Source organism: Pygoscelis adeliae, unplaced genomic scaffold, assembly GCF_000699105.1.
Source record: "Pygoscelis adeliae isolate BGI_AS28 unplaced genomic scaffold, ASM69910v1 Scaffold411, whole genome shotgun sequence".
In the NCBI taxonomy this organism is placed as follows: domain Eukaryota; kingdom Metazoa; phylum Chordata; class Aves; order Sphenisciformes; family Spheniscidae; genus Pygoscelis; species Pygoscelis adeliae.
This window is the reverse complement of record NW_008824111.1, coordinates 214,242-233,078: the sequence shown is the minus strand read 5'-3', so window position 1 is coordinate 233,078 and position 18,837 is coordinate 214,242. Positions and strand designations below refer to the sequence as shown.

At 35.0% G+C, this 18,837-nt stretch overlaps 1 protein-coding gene across 1 annotated transcript in view; it reads right to left on the bottom strand.

Annotated features, from left to right (window-relative positions):
• Positions 1 to 18,837, bottom strand: part of LOC103925497 (ERC protein 2) — a 280,258-nt gene that overhangs the window by 92,622 nt on the left and 168,799 nt on the right. Inside the window, exon 12 of the mRNA XM_009334228.1 lies at positions 9,221 to 9,381. Within this exon, the coding sequence (XP_009332503.1) occupies positions 9,221 to 9,381 (161 nt within the window). The remainder of the gene's footprint in view (positions 1 to 9,220; positions 9,382 to 18,837) is intronic.

The window sequence follows — 18,837 nt, the reverse complement described above, 5'->3', positions numbered from 1 at the left end:
TTTCAATTGCAATTGTTTCTTCAAATTTTCATTTGCATTACAAAAGACTAGAATACTCTGCATCTCAAAGTCCTTCAAGCAGCTTGAGACACCTGTAAACCTGAAGCACTGTTAATCCTGTCTGTTTTCTAAGTGGTTGAATCACTAGAGAATGTAATGTAACTGTCATATCTCACTCTTATAACCTGCACTTTAAAACAATCATTTTGTCACTTGTATCATCTTGTAAATCCACTTATACGCTATAGGGCAACAGAAGATGCAAAAGGCTATTCAAAGTGTGGCAGTTAATCTTTCCACAGTGTATTAGCTGACTTAATATAACTGGTTCTCAAAAAAAAAAAAAAGTTTTAAAAACCATCTGATCATTAACTATGTGTGTTTCAGTGTAAGGGAGCAATGTGGGAGGAAAGACCTAATACTTCAGAGTGAAAATAAATTTTAGGAATGTAGTTCAAGAACAACACCCAAAGAGTATAAAGAAGTAGCCATTTATGGACCTCTTGTCCATGAATTTGTCTAATCCCTTTTTGAACCAGCCCTCTGTGGAAGCAAGTTCCAGAAGGTCACCAACCAACCATTCCATAAAGCAGCACTTCTCTCTCTTTCGAATCAATCACTGATTAACTTCAGCAAGTGCCTGATATTCCTCATGCTGGGGGATCTGGCAAACAACAGTTCTACGTTCAGTTTATGCCTTCCTTTGAGATTCTGCAAACTTCAAACATATCCTCCCCCTGCCTTCCCCTCCCCAGAGTGAAGAGAGTGAAGAGTCTTTAAGCCTCTCCCTCGTAAAGCAGCTGCAGGATCCCCTTGATCTCTCTACCATTCAGGTTCTGGGGAAAGCACTCGAGGAACAAAACCCCTACGAAGTATTGTGGAATTTCCAACATAAAATGTTTGCTGGAGCATTGACTGTTATTTTTCTACTGAGGCAATGTACCTGAATGGGTAGAGAATAATGGCAACAAAATTGGAAAGAAAAATGCACTACTAGGATACAGAGGGGCAACTACCATCAAAGTCCCTTTCTGCCTGGCAGATGCCTCAAACCATATGGATCATAGGAACCTGCAAGATCATTTTTACAACTAGAGAGCCAGAAGCTTAAATTTCTATAGTTTCTTGAGAACATTACTCATGGAAATGCATGATAATTAAGCCAAAATACTTATGAGATGAAGAAAACAAGCTGGTAAAAATCCAGATCCATTTTCTAGATCAGAAAAGTGTGCTTATTTATTATAACTATAGTATGTGTTGTCTGGAATATGTTTGAAATCTTCCTGGTTTCCCTTCATGCAATGCTTCTGTGACATGAGAAGCACTACTGCCATTCCATAACAGAGAGGAAGACATTGCCTTCCTGGGAGGGAAACACTTTGAAAAGGTTGTTACTGCACTCTCCTGCTGTCTAAATGGGACAGGAAACATGGGAGAGGCTCCAGCTTCCTTTGCTTGGATACCCATATAAAAGCAGGCAAAATACAGCCTCTCCTATCACATTTTGGAGAAATCCTAAATCGATCTTACTAACCTTCAACTTTCTTCCCATGCTAATGAATTTCAAATATCATGAATCTTAGAAAATAAAATCAAAGTGTACTATCATTTAGTCTGAACATATAAGACTCTCAAGTGAATAGGAACTTGGTGACACTCATACATCTTTAAATAAGAGAAGTGCTTTGCCAAGTAAACAGTTCACTCATTCTATTCTCACAGAGAGAAACATTTTATTGCTTTGTGCCCCTTCGTTGTTTACAAAAGAAAAACATCTCTTCATTTTAGTCAAGAAAGCTTCTGTTCCAGAGAACAAAGCCTTCATTTGGGTTTCTCTAATCTTTATGGTGTTTGCAAGTTGGTGTCAAAAATGTTAGTCAAGGCATGCTGTGTTACAGGTCTGTGGGGCAAAAGCAGCCACAAGAGACTTTCCACCCAAGTTAGAAGGAGACCACATTACCATTCTAACTACTTCCTATGGAAGTCACAGTTGTATCAACATCCTGCTGTTTTGTTTGTATTTAACTTGGGATATGACTCTCCACACTCTCAGCATGAATCCTACAATTAAATGGAAGCAGTCCACAGGTTACTAAAAAACAGTCTAGTGTTCTACATTTGAAATGGTACAATTTTTGAGACAATCAACTTGCTATCCACTCACTGAACATGTTTATAGTATACATTACCACAGTTGAAACAAGTCAAAATAATCCCTCTAATAAAATTACAAAAAATAGTAAACTGCTTTCTGAAAATTATTTTTTCTCCACAGCTATTTATACACTAGTCTGTTATCTTACCTATTAAGTAAAGATATGTTAAAGAATTTGTATTAGAGAAATTATCATAGCTATCTTTCTCAAAATATAGGCTGTATTAGAGCTGACAAAGTAGAAAAAAATGATTTTAAAATTATTCTATTTTCAAAATAATACTTTATTAATAGTCTAAGAAATCTGACCCTGTTGTATTTGCTTAAACTTCAATTCAAAGAGTATCCTTTAATGTCATGTATCCACTACTACTTATTTAGCCCAGAACTATCCCCAAGGTAGGTGCTAGCTCTTTTTAGAATATACTAGCACTTAAAAAAGGAGCATAAACTAAGCATCTTTGCCCAAATCTTTTAGTTAAATACCTCAGTTTCCAGTGTAGGCAAGAGAAATGGTTATCTACCTTCTTGCTTTCCTTTCTGAAAAGAAGGGGGCGGGGGGAAAGCACTGCCTAACTGTGACACAGAAAGCAGACGGTGTCTATAGGGAAGCTATCGTTTTAAGTCGTTTTAAAGAGTGAGTTCCAAGCAATTTCAAATAGTAGTTCCAACCTTAAATCACCTTGCCAGTTTCTCTTACCTTGCTATATTGCTTTCCTCATCCTTGCTGCTGTATGGAAGACCCCAAAAAAGGAAATTAACTTCATGACTACCTGCAAGTAGAGCCCCTACAATTTCATCAGGTTTTTTCCTGTGAGTGAGTCTCATGCTTCTGGCCTGTGTATGCACTGAACAGGTGAACTGCATACACAATTACTCTGAAATGTTCCAGATGCACTGGATTTACTACTCACGGAGAGATTTCAGAAGTGCTTTTGACCATAGCTGTACCCACAGCGATGAGGAAGAAACCACTATCCTGTGGGTGACAGAACCTTTTGGGGTGGAGTAATTAGGACATAAATAAAGGAAAACATGGTGAGTGCCGCTCCCTTTCCCTCCCCAAGTGCCAGTCTGAGACGGTGATAGATGGAAATAGTAATAGGAGAATGTAAAGCAGGGACATGAGCTGATTTGTGCAGGTGTTGGAAACATGTCTAGATTCTCTGGACATCCAACAGCCCTTGTCAGAGCTGCAGCTCCTGCTGAGCTGCCACACAGATGTGAAATCCCCAACTTCTACTCCAGTAAAATTTATAGGTGGAAAAAAGGGGTATGTCTGCAGAAAACCAGATGAATGGTAAACTTCCTTATACTTCTGCCACAAGGACTTCATAAAGCATTTTGACTTCCCTACAAACTCTGACTGTGACTCTCTAGTTTTACATCTTACACAGTCTTCCCCTTAGGCTGTGATCCCTGACTTCCAGAATGCATTCAAAGTCCCTCTTCATCCCTGCAATATCCTCAAAAGTCCATTATGAAGCCATGCTTGAATTTCCTGCACTAAAAGGAAGGAGGGGACCAGTCAGACCAGGTGACAGACAAACAGACAAGACACATTCTCTTCCCTGCAACAAGACAAGCTTCCTGCTTACTCTGCGAAGCTGCTCATACTCGGCTTGTTGAACCAAGCAGATGCAGACCATGGTCTTGCACCGGAGACTGGCATGTAGTGGCAAATAAAAGTGCCCTCTCCTTGTTTGGCAGAGCAGCTGAACCACTAACCCAGCAGGTAAAAGTACAGTATGTGTTCAGCACTTCTGCAAAGAGTGGCAGCTGGTGGGACTGAATGCTTGGTGGAAAAAACATTGTATCCCCTTCTTCCCACAAGTATTTCATCCTTGACTATACACAGGTGCTGTTAAATGAATAAAGTAAACATACTGGAAAACAGAGATAAGCAATATTCATTTATTATTTTCAGTGAAAAAAAACGGTGGACATTCTTAAACAAAGGAAGGGATGTTTAATTTCATACTGTCACTGTAAGAAAATTTACTGCAAAATCTAATTTAAAAATAATTTTTTTTGACAGTACAGCAATGTTCTATTTTTGTTATTGAATGAAAGGACTAGTAGCTGGTTATTTTATTAGGAGATCTTTAATGCTTTGTTACTGAAGTAATCTGATTTATTTCACATAAGGGAAAATATATATTCTTCTGGAAATTTGTAGTGAATTTCAGGGCAAAGTCACTTCCAACAAAACTGATTTAGCAATACCCACAGGTGATGGCATGAACTCTATCAAAGTCAAGGAAATTACCTTTCAAACTCTTGGCAAGAATTTCATTCGGGAGACTCTGAAAGCTTCAGAGCACTGAGTGTACTGAGTTGACTGCTAAAGGAAACAGTAATAAACAGTTGGATCTCAAAAATTAAGAATCCACAGATCTTCAAGTCAAAACATGAAGTTCAGTCTTTTGGGGGATTAATCCCATGGTCGCTCACTACTAAGTGCAGTGTTTGTCACATGTAACTAAGTCACTGAAAGATCATCAAATTAATGCAAAACCACAAGGAAATAATTTTATTTTTTTTTTTAATCTTGCAGTTAAACATATTTCTAAGTAGAGTAAACACCACAAAGTTACTTTCAGGGCTTTTAACCGAGAAAACCCCAAGTTTTGATAACAAAGTTTTGGGGATTTTGGGGGGCTTGGGATTTTTTTGTTTTGTTTTTAACTTCAGTGGTTGCAGCTTGAAGATTACATGCACATAATTTAAAAGTTGAACTAACAAAAAAGGTGATAATAATTTTTATATCTTTTCCCTCACATGCCATTAGACTTTCTTTCATGACTATTGGCTTTCTAGGTCAAACTTGGTATCTTTCAAAGGGAAAATAATTTTGACCATTTCTAAAAATATGATCTATCCCATAGAATAAAATCCACTTTCCATAGGACAGGCATTTATTTCACATATATATATAAAGCAATTTTAATATTGTATAAATACTCATTTATCTATCTATACAGCTATCTAATTTTGTTACAAGCAGGTTTATGAGTTTTGGAAGGAACCACCATATAGGAAAGGACATCTGTATGAAAGCATTGTGGATGCCTTGTGGTCATGAAAGTATGCTCCACAAATATGGCATTTCTGAAACATCTGAAAAAAACCCCACCACATCACAGCACAGAAACTTCTCCTACCCTCAAGCTCTTCATATTACAGAATGAATAAGCTTTTCTGGGCAAGTCTTGTGAAGTTCTCAGCAGGCTGTGCTCCTTCTTGCGGACTTTCAGAAAACAAAAACAATGTCTGGAAAAAGTAGTCTTGATATATATTTCTAACTACCAATTTTTAAGTTCAGGCCAATTGAAACATTTCTATGGATGAGAAATACATTTTTAAAAACATTAACATGCCTTTTGTCACACTATGCAATAGACAATTTTTTTTAAACTATCACTTATTAAAAAATAATAAGTGCATTGATTTTTTTTTTAACGCTCAGAGATAGAAAGAGCACAAAGCATTAAGACAATTAGGCAAAGTCATGGATTTGAACACATGCTGCATTTTACTGTTAACATGTATGTGTAACTTCCATTAATGTCAGTATGAGTTATGTGTGCACTACTAAAATAATATGACCATAACAAAAATATTTCCTCCAGAACTAATATAGTACTATTTTTAATAGACATTTGGGGGGAAAAAAAATTCACATATTTAGAAAGTAACATGCAAATGCAAATCATTCTCCAAACTTAACACTTTGGAATTCTTTAAAATAAATCTTATTTTTTCATATGTTAGCATCAATTTAAGAATAACTTGATGTTTATCTCCTTCCATCAAACTACCTTTCTTTTAATGGGTACTTATCTAGTTTCCAGTTCAAAAAGACCAACCAGATAATGAACAAGATTAAGCTGTTATCCATTTTTATTCTAAACTTCCTTAAATAACTGAATGTATATGGGAACATGTAATGACAACTGAAGAAGTTATCTAAAACTGACAACTGATTGTAGCCAGTAAATTAAGATGGATCTTGGCAATGTCAGCCAGATGGGCCTAGAATGCAGAGTTATGTTTGGAACTTGAACATAATATAAGCATAGGAAATCATCATTAATGTTCTTAAACACACAGTTCATGCCTATTTAACTGGAAGCTAGCAGCCAAAAACCGTAATCACTCAACATTAAATTAAAAAAATTATAAATAGAAGTTATGGTCAATGCTGCCAATTAATAAATTATCTTAAAATATCAGAGAGAAGATACGCTATTTTAGTATATTGCTACAGCACAGAATTATCATTATTCTGTCAGTGGATGTCTGGGTCTTAGCTAGCTTCTACAATCAGTTTTTGAGAATACCTTATTCATAAAAAAAATGTAATGCCATATTTAGTATATTCTGTTGTAATGCAGCAGTTTTATAAAGTTTGTTTGTCATACACTTATTTCAGTGAGCAAATTCAAAAATTAAACTACTGTAATGAAATATCTGAATTATTTCTAAAAGATGTTTACTAATACATGTGTATCTATTAATTTATGTTGTTTAGTATATCTTATTAAATTGACTCTGAAATTAAGATTTACATTTAATTTATATTTAATAGCAGTCATGTAGTCCTTCCCACACACAGAGCTCAAAAAAAATGAAGTATGTTCATTTTTGCTTCTTTGATTCAGTACTAATGTTGTTAAAGATGCAGTAAAAAGAAAAAAAGTAAATATGATCATGCGAATTTCTGTCATTATTCTATTTGCTCTCTCTGTTTAGTAATATTGTGCTGTGAATTTATATATTTTGTTGTGTTCATTAACTCTATTTCCTATCTCCTAGACCAGCAAAACCATCCTGACGTCTGATAGCCATATTCATTTCTTTCCATCTCACCACAAGCAATAGAAGTTCTGTATTCCACCTCCAATATGAACTCAGCTTTGTAACATATTTCACAGAAACTAAAGTTAGGATAGAATTAAAAACAGTAAGAGAATATATGGGGTTTTTATGAAAAGTGAGTTCTAATTCTAAATTATTAGCTGAATCATAGATTTCAGGGGGATTGATTTGTATGTAAGTTAGAGCATCTGACTCTTACAAGTAACGACACAGGGCTAGGTAGCTGGGAAAGCTACCTAGTAGAGGATTAGGTAAGTCTCTGTGGCCTAAGTAGGAAGAAGTATGCATTATAATTAATTGTATTCTATTATTACAGGTTAGAAGGGGTTTGTTATTAACTTACAATTGCAAACGAATTTTAGGTCAGTTCAGGATTAAAAATGAAAACTGTATATGAACAATTGCTTCTCTCCTGAGTCAGAAAAGAAGATAATCGCAGAAAAAGTCTACATATTTATTTACACAGCTAACAAAGTAGCAATTAAGAAATCAAAGGCAAAAAAGAAAAATAACAAAGAAGCCTTTTACAAAAGAAACCATAGTAATGACTACTCAAGGAAAAGAAAAAAAAACCCAACACATTTAACTAGAAATTTTCATTAATTTAATTTTTAGATGCTAATTTAAAATTTTCTTCTAATTTTACTATTTTACTTTTAATATTGATACTGTAAAAACACACTACATGTTTATATCTCATTTTAAATTCCAAACTGTTCCTAACTTGGAGCTTTGATACTGGGTCTTTCACCACTAGTACCATCCACTCAGTCCTTTGTTCATAAAATAGAACAGCTTTTAACAAAAGAAAAGTCAAACTTCACCAGTTTTTGCCAACCTCACTTCCCAGACTGAAGATACATGCCTCGCACATTTCTGTGAGGTTCTGTGTACCCAACCAAAAACGTCACTGCTTTATTTTTCCTTATGTTGCTCAATAATTGAAACTAATGATAAGAAAAATAAATCTTACCAGTAGGACGAAAAACAAGCATGCCCTCAAAGAAACAGACCAAAGCACTATACTGAAAATAGATAACTGCATGAAATACACTGGCACTGAGCGCATCTGAGTTATCATAGATGAATTAATATGTACATATGAAAGAAAATCAGAAAACCAAAAAATTTATCTATTATAGAATACAATATCACATACTACTCTAACTCATATGTGCTCCCATTTTTCTGTATAGGTATACATATAGACCTCATTAAAGTCAAAAGCGGAAGTTCTTCTGATTTCACTGGAAACATTCATGCTTACATTACAGTATTTCTGCACCTATATTACATGGCAGCCATTCTTAAAACCTACTTTTATAAAACTCTAGTAAGCATATGTCTCCATTTCCACTTTGTCTTACTTACAACAACATTATTAAAATCTTCTTTTCCCAATTATTTACCTTCCTTTAAAATGTAAAAATATCTACAACAACTTAGCTGAAGTTATATATAGCTTAAGTGTCTTGGGGTTTTTTTTCCTTCCTCAATAAAACAGTTTCAAAATTACAACTGTGAATTTTCTTCGTTGAATGTTAACTACACACTTACCAGCCTAGCCAAGTCATAACAAGTTCACTCTTTTTTGCCAATTTTAAAGATCATGTCAGAGCTTTAACATCCCATAATTACAGATATTTACCTTTATTGTGGGTAGGAAGTTAGATCTAAATTATAGGTCTATCTTCCTTTTTCAGTTCTGTACACTTATACATAGTGATAATGTGCATGCAAATAGGTTTTTGTTGTTTTGGGTTTGTGGGTTTTTTTAACCAATTCAATGCAATAAAATTTGCACCATCCATCTAAAGTTAATAAAACCCCTTTTCCTTGAATCTGACACTAACAGAAACTCCATCATAGAATTCCCACTGAAAGATGGGGTTTAGACCTTCAATTTCTCATGGAAGTTATACTGTGCTGATATTTTATTTGCATGTAACAAAGGACAGCTTTCAAAAAATTCTTCTCATGTCAACTGTTGAGTACTTCTAAAATGAAGACTTTTGCATTTCCATGTTTTAAAAGGAATTTAACAGTCTTACAACTATTAGAAGTCCTTAGATTCAGACTTAAATATATACATAGAAAAAACACTTACAGAAAAAAAAACTTCTCTTATTATTAAGTAGTAATTTTAATTTTTGTAGAAATTAGAGAAATCAATGTACTTACTTCATTTCTAGAATTTCTTCAAGCTGTTTTCTTCGCTCTATTCTCAGGTTAGCCAGATGTGCTTCTTTTTCAGCCAAAGACTGCTGTGTTGAGGCAAGACGGGCTTTGGTAGAATCTAATTCTTGTCTAGTCTTTTCCAGCGCATTCATCAGCTCTTCTACCTAAGAGAGAGAACTTTTTAAGCTCCATATTCTTTACAATAAGTAAATCTTAAATCTATATAAATCCAGAAAAAAAAAAAAAACCACACAGAAAAGGAATTATTTTAAGTAAATGGCTGTACAAATCCATTCTTATCTTAACTGCTTTAAAAACTAACAACAAAAGTAGTCTTTAATACCAAAAAATCTTTATGTTTCCATGAAGTAATAAGCAACATTTATACAAAACAGAACTAACACAGATTGCCAGAAACCTATTTCACCTGGGCCACTGCCGCATACAGACTCAACTTATAAATATTTCTGCACCATTTATATTATTTAAATTGGTGATGGTAACTCATCATAATAGTAATTTCAGAAATTTTAGATGCAGATATAGATATATATTTTAATATAAAACTGGTCATGACAATCCATGTATTTTTCATTAAAAAATGCACACCCTTCTGTGCGGAACAGGTTTCCCAGGGAAGCGGTGGACTCCCCAGTCCTTGGGTATTTTCAGATCTTGACTGGATGAAGCCTGGAGAATCTGATCCAACTTCGAAGTTATCCCTGCTTTGAGTGGGGGTTTACACTGCATTGCCTCTAGTGGTCCCTTCTAACCTGAATTATTCTATGATTCTGCACTTTAAATGTCTGTTAGTGGTCTAATAACAATCAAGTTATTTTCCTCATGATGACTGTGAGAATCTCTTTAGTATGAAATATAGGAAAGTTAGGGCGATCCCATTCTTTCTTTAGCGTTGGTAAATGTCAACTGGATGTAGGGTAAATTGCTTATTGCAGGAATTCAGAAAATCTTCACCTTTTCAGAAAACAAAATTCAGAATTAAAAAAAGTGTATGACATGGTCTATTACATTATTTAAAGAACACACTAAAGAATGGAGACTACATATGGCACCTGTCTGGCAGCAGAAAATTTACTTGTGGGGTGAATCATTATATTCACAGAACCAGAGGGTCACGAATAGTCTCTGGTAACCAGGACACCAGTATGATTTCCTCCTATTCAAATGATACAGTTTACATTAAAAGCTGCAAGTAAACAACAGAATTTGTTTTTATGAGATATAATGATTTAAATAATGAATGTCCTATTTCCTGTATTTTCCTTCTCACCTCCTTTGTCCAAATATTAACATTTTATAAATTAGCCAACACTTCAGGAAGAACATCTAAATAAAATGAAATGGGAGAGAGGATATATTCCAGTTGTTCATGTTATGCAAGTCATTGAAAAGTATTCACTTTTGCTGGTGAATTGAGAAGTCTGACAATATTCCACTGTGGTCATATAATCAGTGTGTCTACAGAGAAAATAAGATGTTTTCTCCCAAGTTCGTGCTTAATTGTTTGTTGTTATCTAAATTCTGCTAGCATGCAATCAGTGTTTGTAAGGCACACATTTTTGTTTCAATCTGAATACACATTGCCTCCGATATAACAGGTTCAGTAAAGCAAAATTAATAATACAGTCTTCATCAAATTATAATGAGGGCTCACACCTTGTTTGAAAATGATACACGGATTACTTACCCCTTCTACACCAGCTGCATCTGCATCTTTATAAACACTCTAATAAGACCAATGGAATACTAGAACAAGTCTGATACCCTTCAGTGCGTAAGAAGGTATATTTCATTAATGCAGAATCAGAATTACCAAGAGCATTGAAACTACTGATGTTCAACCTTCCACTCAGAAAGTAAAACCAGTGTAATACTGACATAAATGAAATAGCAAGGAGTGCAAATTGTGCAGTATAGTCTGTGCAGGTGCAAGATTCCATTAAAGCTAAGCATGAACAAAGATGAAGGCTTTAGATATCTTTGCAAAATTACTATCTAGATGAACTTTCACTGTAGAAGCAGCAAAGAGAAAATGCACTTGAGGGAAATAAAAAAAATAAAAAAACCCTGGATTTGCACTTAAATCCCAGGAAAAAGAAATTTAAAAAAAAACAAACAGAAGGAGAGAGACGGATCATATTTCTTTAAAAATATACTCAATTTCTAGTATAACACCAGATACTTCATTTTCTGTTTTAGTACAAGAACACAAACCCATGCTGTCTCCAACAAGGACAAGCCTCAACTACTAAAACATAATATGATATTTCTCCCTGCTTTCTTGGGTTATTTCTTAGGCTCGTCTTTGTGTTTTTTAAAAAATGCATATGGTTCTGCTGAGCCTCCAGCCTGTTAGTTAATTCCAGGCAACATACATTAATGGAAACAGTAGTAAGGATTCAAGACTGCAAAGTCATTTATTCATACAGACTCTTGTTTCGGGACAGCATCTTTAAACACCAAGTCACTCCACACTTGCAGATTTGTCTGGCAGATGGGAACATAAAAGGCAGAATAGTAGCACTTCCGTAGCGTTAGTATCATTGCCCTGCTTTTCCTACAGGTTCAGCTGAATTTAGTACCCAACCTGTTGACTGATTGAATGCTCACCTAAGTTCTGATACATCACATCAGTTACTTTTTAAAACATTTAAGGGAATTAAAGACTTGTGGAAAACAAAGCTGTGGATTTGCTAATGTATATTAATAACATACTCTTATATTATCAGACAAAAGAGATCAAAGTTTAAAAGGGAGGGAAAAAAAACTTTAAAAATTTAAATATGAAAACTTTTTCAAACCACAAATCGTTAACACATGTAGACTTGAAAGTTATACCTTCATTTACACTTTCAACACAATATTTGCCAGCTAGTTCTTCCTTCATTTTTTGAATATGACCCAAGTTCAGAGTTGTATGTTTTCCTAGTTAACTGTCACACCAACACCTACAGCAGAATTCAACTGGCAGGCATGTGCAGAAGAAACTGATTTTTTTTTTAATCAACTACTATCAAATGTAAATGTGTGAATGCTGAAGTTACACAATCATCTTAACATGTTTATTATATAGCTGTAGCAGACACATTACAATGGAAAACTAACTTTAAACACTGAAGGCAGTATCGTCTAGATATAAAAGTCTAGGGAGAAAAAAGCATTGTAAAACATAAACCAAATTCCTAATGTAAGCACGTTCTCTTCTTTGATATTAGAATTAAAATGATAGCAGAAAAAAAAATTAAGGGCTAATGTTGATTTACTACCTCTTAGTCCTACTGTAAGAAATGGAAATCAATCCAGTATTACTGGTGAAAAATTTTGGGTTTCTGACCTATGGCAAATACTTCTTTTGCTGCATTTAGGGGCACTTCATGTAGAGAATAACGTGTGTCCAGGAGTCCTTTCCTCTCCAAAGCACTGGTATGGTCCTGCCTTCCAGATTCTTTTCAGTTTTTCCACTCTCCAGATATTGAACTGAGTCCCCTATTGAAGTATCAGTTCAATAATGACCAAGTAACACATTTACATACTTTTCTTATCATTGTACAAACGATCAAGGTAAAGTTTGTATTCATGACCATATTTGTTACCTGTAGTATCTCATCCAGCCATTTTCCTCCCAAACTGAAGCACCTATTCTACCTTAATATACATCCTTAAGACCTTTATTTACACAGAAATACAGAAAAGTCTCTCAAAGTAATTGTTGTTGATCAGTAACATATTCTAAAATCCAGGCAGCATTTAAAACGCCTTCACGTGCTGAAGCTAGGGCAGGCAGGCATTGTCACCGTGCAAGCAACGTTGATGTTTTGCCAGAGCCGCTGATGCCGGTGCAGCCCCCTCCTGCAGCATCTCTGCCTTGCAGCGACACCTTTTGGGAAGGTTGAAGCTAACATCTCCAAACTCCCTCGAGGCTGCCGAGGGGCAGCTCCCGACCCAGCCTGGCAAGACAGTTAGCGCCTGAAAGCCTGCTCATTTTCCCCCCACTATATCTCTTAGTCTAACTACATCACAAACTTTGCCATTTTAGATACCCGCTAAAGAATTAGTAAGAATTCATGTTTTGAAAGAGTTTACTGTGAGAACCTCACTGAACACAAAGTTCCTTGCTAGTAAGTACTCTATGCCCTGAATACATTAACTGGGTTTTCTTCCGCTTTGCAAGACAATGGCTTCATTTTATCCTTTGCATTTTCTAATAAAAGCCTTTTTTTTTTTCGTACTTTCAGAAAGCCTAACTGACCTCTGCACTTCAAGGATTTTATTAAAATCAGTACTAGAATTAAGTTTACATTTCAGAATGGCAGAAAAGCAGCAAACTAAACTATTACAGTTTATATTAGTTTTGAGTCTATTTTAAATGAACACTTTCTACTTCTTCTGCAGCTTCACAGTTTCAAGTCCTATCAGCAGTGTTTCACACCAAGATAAGAAAAGAAAAAGAAATGAACGTGGCTGAAGTATACATCTGCGTTACCAGATTCTGCAAATTAAAGAAGGTTAGAGTTCAAATGAATGACAGTTTATTAAAAATGCCCTGGAGCATTCTTAATTCCAGATTGGATTCGGCTCAGCACAATCATGCTAACATAATACTGTTCCAGTTTGTGGGAATAAGGAGGGGGAGGGACAATTGCATGTTTTCTCAGTTCAAGTATAATATATTTCTGCAGGATGATGAAGAGCTGGCAACTTTCCAGCAATCAAGGTTAGTATTATTAGTATCACTACCTTTAAAGGGTTGGCACTTCATTTTAGCAACGATATTAGTGATAAATACAAGAGTTTTGGATTTCCCTAACTGACTTTTTCAAGTATCAGTAGCTATACAAAAACTCCATACCTACTTTAATTTAAAACCTAATCTTGTTAGTACGCACAAATCATTTATGAATTTTACATGGTAATATAAAATAAATAAATCCTACTATTTACTTATAGATTCTTCACCTTCCTGTAATACAAGAATATTAACCATTACAGATAATAAAAAAAAAGAAAATGTTTAACAAACTATTACATTCATCCAGTACAGGTTGATGAGAGTTGCATTTTTATAATAAGAAGTCAGTCAGTGTAAAAATTCATCCAGTTGCTTTCCAAGGTGCTTTCTTTTTTTTCTATTTGCTAAGGAAATGCCTTTTTTTTTTTTTTTTGCCAAGTTACACTCTATATACATTTCAGTTATCTCCAGTTCTGTGAAGATTAATTTAATAAAAACTATATTTGTTTTTTTCCCCCATGATTAAGCATGAGATTGCAAAAAAGGAAAGACTATATTCCTTAAAGTTTCTCTTTGTGGCTTTCCTACAAATTTATTCTGTCACTGGACTAAAAGGACATAGATAACACATTCACAGAGGTGATGGAAAACAGATAAAAATCTGGACTTGTATACACAAATAGCCACTTACCAGCTTTTCTGACTCACAGGCTGGAGACTTCAGCTTTTTACACTAATGGATTGCCTATGCTTTGCATCGTGAAGGATGAGTGCCAGGCATCCCAGGATCCTGTACCAGCGGCTGCTGGCCACACAGAGAACAGCTCTATCTCATGACTAATTCAATTACACACCTACAGGAAGTCCAACCCAAGTCATGTGGACTTACCGCTCTTAAAATTGCCAACATTGTCCTGCGGTATGGTTTGTAAATACCTTGTTTCTTTCTGTTTCTAATGGGAATTTCTCCAGTGTACAACTGCCTCAACAGTTTCATTACAAAGGCGTTTTTCGCAAAAGCAAACAGATGCAGCAAAATGTCCTACTGAGCTTTGCAAGACATGGAAATAAACTCTTAGTCACCCTCCCCTCCACTCTCTTCCCATCCCATTTGTCATCCATAGCCAAATTCCTCACCTCTGACTTCTTCCATCACAGCTTTTAAACCCAGGAAACAGGTCTAACAAAACCAGTATAGTTATGGAGGCTGATGTTCCTCAACCTTTCCAAATGAAGAAATTAGACACATGTCGTCTATCACAATTTTGGATATTGAGAGAGAAGAAAAAAAGTAACCATACTCTAGAATGTATATAAGCTTTAAAACAAACATCGTTAAGTGAAGGATTTGACAGAAAATTAAGTAGAACATTTATAAAAGGGTAACAGTTCATTTTCAACTTGGGGTTAGTTTTTTTAAAAAATCATAATAGACTAGGCAATTCGGGCCCAATGATATCAACCAGCAATGCAGTGGTAGTATAATACAAACTACCAGAAGCACTGAAATAGCAATCCTCATGAAATGGCTTGCCATCTCCATAGGAGGGCAACAGCACAATTATCAAATGGGATGCCATGCTGCAGAATTTGAAATTGGAATCCTTATTGAGATTACTTTATTACATAAAGTAGGATTTAAAATATTTTAATTCTTTTGCTACGTGCTATGTTAATAATACATGAGGTTTAGTTTTATTCAGATAAAGAAGACAGACAGTATAGATATAGCACATTATTACCTATCTAGACTTGTAGGGACACAGTCAGGGAGAGAAGGTACTTTAGTTTCCTTAGTATTTCCTTGCTGGCTGTCCCATGGTGGCTACCAGTCATGTTAATTTATATTAGCATGGTGTTATGGTAGAAACATATGTCCATCTCTACATAAAAATATTCTAGAATTTAGCAGATTCCCATAGATTAAAAGAAATATATATCCTAAGAGGAAGGATTAATAATGTAGCGATCTTTATTAAGTTAATTTAAGATTTTGCAAGACAGTTCTGGGAACTGTATTATTAACTTTCTTGATACTGGCTGTTAGAACTTTGACCACCTTTTATTCTAAATCCCAGTAATTCAATCAAACATAGGACCACAACAATGTAATTCTTGGATTCACTATCTGGCCTTCCAATTAATATAGTGATTTCACCTATAATTGAAAAACATAATTAAATAATTTTGGAAAATATTGGTAATAATCCGTTAAATAGAATAATAATCAGTTTTAAAAGCCAAACCAAAACAACAACCCAAAGCAACAACAAAAACTTTTTTATATATATACATATATATATAGTTTCAATTAAATCAAATTAAAATGATGGCATAAATAATGTCAACCTCTGTGCTCTAGGGTCATGTTTCTAGACAGATGAAAACAAAAGCTATTATCAAGTGCAAACAAAAATGATGCTTCTACTGCAGTCCCAGGAATACTGTCATCTATTTAAACGCTTCATCTTGTGAAACACAACTAGCCTCCAGTTATAGCATCCTCAATTAATTTCAACTAGAAAACACTGTATGACAACCCAGTGTCAAAATGTGAATGTGACCTCCTGCAAAACTGAAAAGGATGGGCAAAACGGCAGAATACTCGCAGATGCAGATGCAATGTTTTACCCCAAATAAAAGCTCTTTCATTAGCAGCAAAATAGAGTTATATGATGGAGTAATTAATATCACATTCTGATTTTGCAATGCTATATAAAAAACCACCTCAGACCATGACAATAAAGATACAGTATTCGAAGTGTCGCAAGAATCAGTCAACAATTGTTCTTTGTCCAAGGTAAACTTCACACTGACAAGGCCTAACTCACTGTCAGCCTCATTCAACTCTAGAAGTCATCCAGACATGCACTGTAATGGACACAAGACCAAGCACCTGAGCAATTGTGCAATTCCACTTCTTACAAAAAAAGTAGCACTTTTTAATTTTTTTCATTTGGTTTGAAAATGAATTATTTCATTGACATATCTTATTAGTTTTTTCTCCATATCCACTGAGCTTCATTTGAGCAAGTCTGTGATTGTTTTAAACGGCTGGTGGTCTCAGTCTGCTCTAACTTACACTTGTTCGATACTGTGCAAACATCATTACAAAAGTAGCATTAAAGGTGTTTTATCGTTGTGCAAATGAAAGCAGATTTAGATATATTGATAAATTACAGAGCTCAAACTAATGTTTTCAGAAGTATAAAAAAAAAATGTAATTGAATTAGCTATTGCACATATGTCGATTTCAGTAGGACACTCAATTGTCCTACAGGATATTGTATCTGGAAGAGAACTCTTATAGACTGAAAACAATTATGCTGTGTGATTTCAGTGTTGAGTCTTTTTTGATAAACCAGCAAGTAGAGCACAGCAACTCTTTAGCTGGTGTTAAAGTACAGCGCTGTCAGACTGGCCTCTCTGGTTAATGTCAATAGCACTGCGTATAAAAGGTGACTAAAGTGTGTACAAATGTTGATCTTTGGAGAAGGCATGCCTAGAATCATACACACATCTACTATTTCATCCACCAGGTCAACTTCAGGGAGAGAGGGCAAATTGGGAGTTTTCTTGCCAAAAGTTGATTCTTAGCACACTTGTTAGGTTACAATGCACAAAGCTATTTCCCCACTGCTTTTAATCCATAATCCCAATATGTTATTAACGTTAGAAATGCTTCTCCCTTAGAATATTTCTGAAGGCAGCAGACATTCACATGGTATGTGTAAAGTCTTACTGCAAACAGGTAGTGTATGTACATAAGAGTTTCTCCACACACTACAATGTGCTTACGTATTGTGAAATAGCAAGTAAGAGTTACTAAAGTGAAAATGTTATTGCATGAAAATACTTGGATAGTTTTACATGAGAAATCTCAGAAAATAAGGTTTCCTATCTAGTTTTGACACAAGCTAAATAATATTAATATGCAGCAAGATAAATAAAAAGATTCATGCAACTGGCAACAAGGTATAGCTTCTGCACCAAACAGATTTGATACCATCTTTAGTACTGTGACTTTTAGCATAGTGTTCATGTGAGTACTGAATGCCCAAGGAAGCTGTATCTGCACTCTTCTCTTAATGCAGATAATTTTCCCCTGTTTACTTAATTCTATGACATTTTTACTATAAAATTATTTATGCAATACTTTATTGGCTTGGCACACCTACAAAAGTCACAACGGCATGGACATGCTACATGCTCAAAAGCTAAAATTAGTTCCTATTGTCTATAATGCAATATCAACTATATAAACAACCTTAAGAAAAGTCATGGTATGTTTGTACATTAAAGAGCCAAGTTCTGGCTCTGGCACACCCGTTAGCAGATCACTCTTATCAAGAAAAATTTTAATATTTGGTATAGCAATTGGTAGTTATATCCTTACTAAAATTTATCCAGAGCCACAGGTGAAGTACAGGAGAACACATGGAGCAGGACTACGAACAGTTCACTAAGTTAATTGTTTCAGACATGGTACAAACATAAACAACACAAGTTTACCAATACGGGCTCCATCTTTATAGGTCAAATAAGCTGCACTTAAGCCCTAAAAATAAAGGTTATGTATTTTGTGTCATTTCTGGTACTTTTCTGGGGAAAAAGGTTCCTTAGAAGGAAATCTTTCTTACAAAAAAAAATAATTAGAAACTGCTTTGGAGGGTCACTTCAGGAAGAGACCAGTCAATAGGAACAGAACTGAAGTGCTTATGAGCCTGTCCAGGATAGGATAGCCCATAGGACAGTCAGGGGAGGTCTGCGGGGGACAACAAAATGTCTGACAACTGGACTCCATTATTAACACATGATAAGCTAGGAATGATCACATGATGGAGCAAAAATATCAACCCAGAATTTGTCA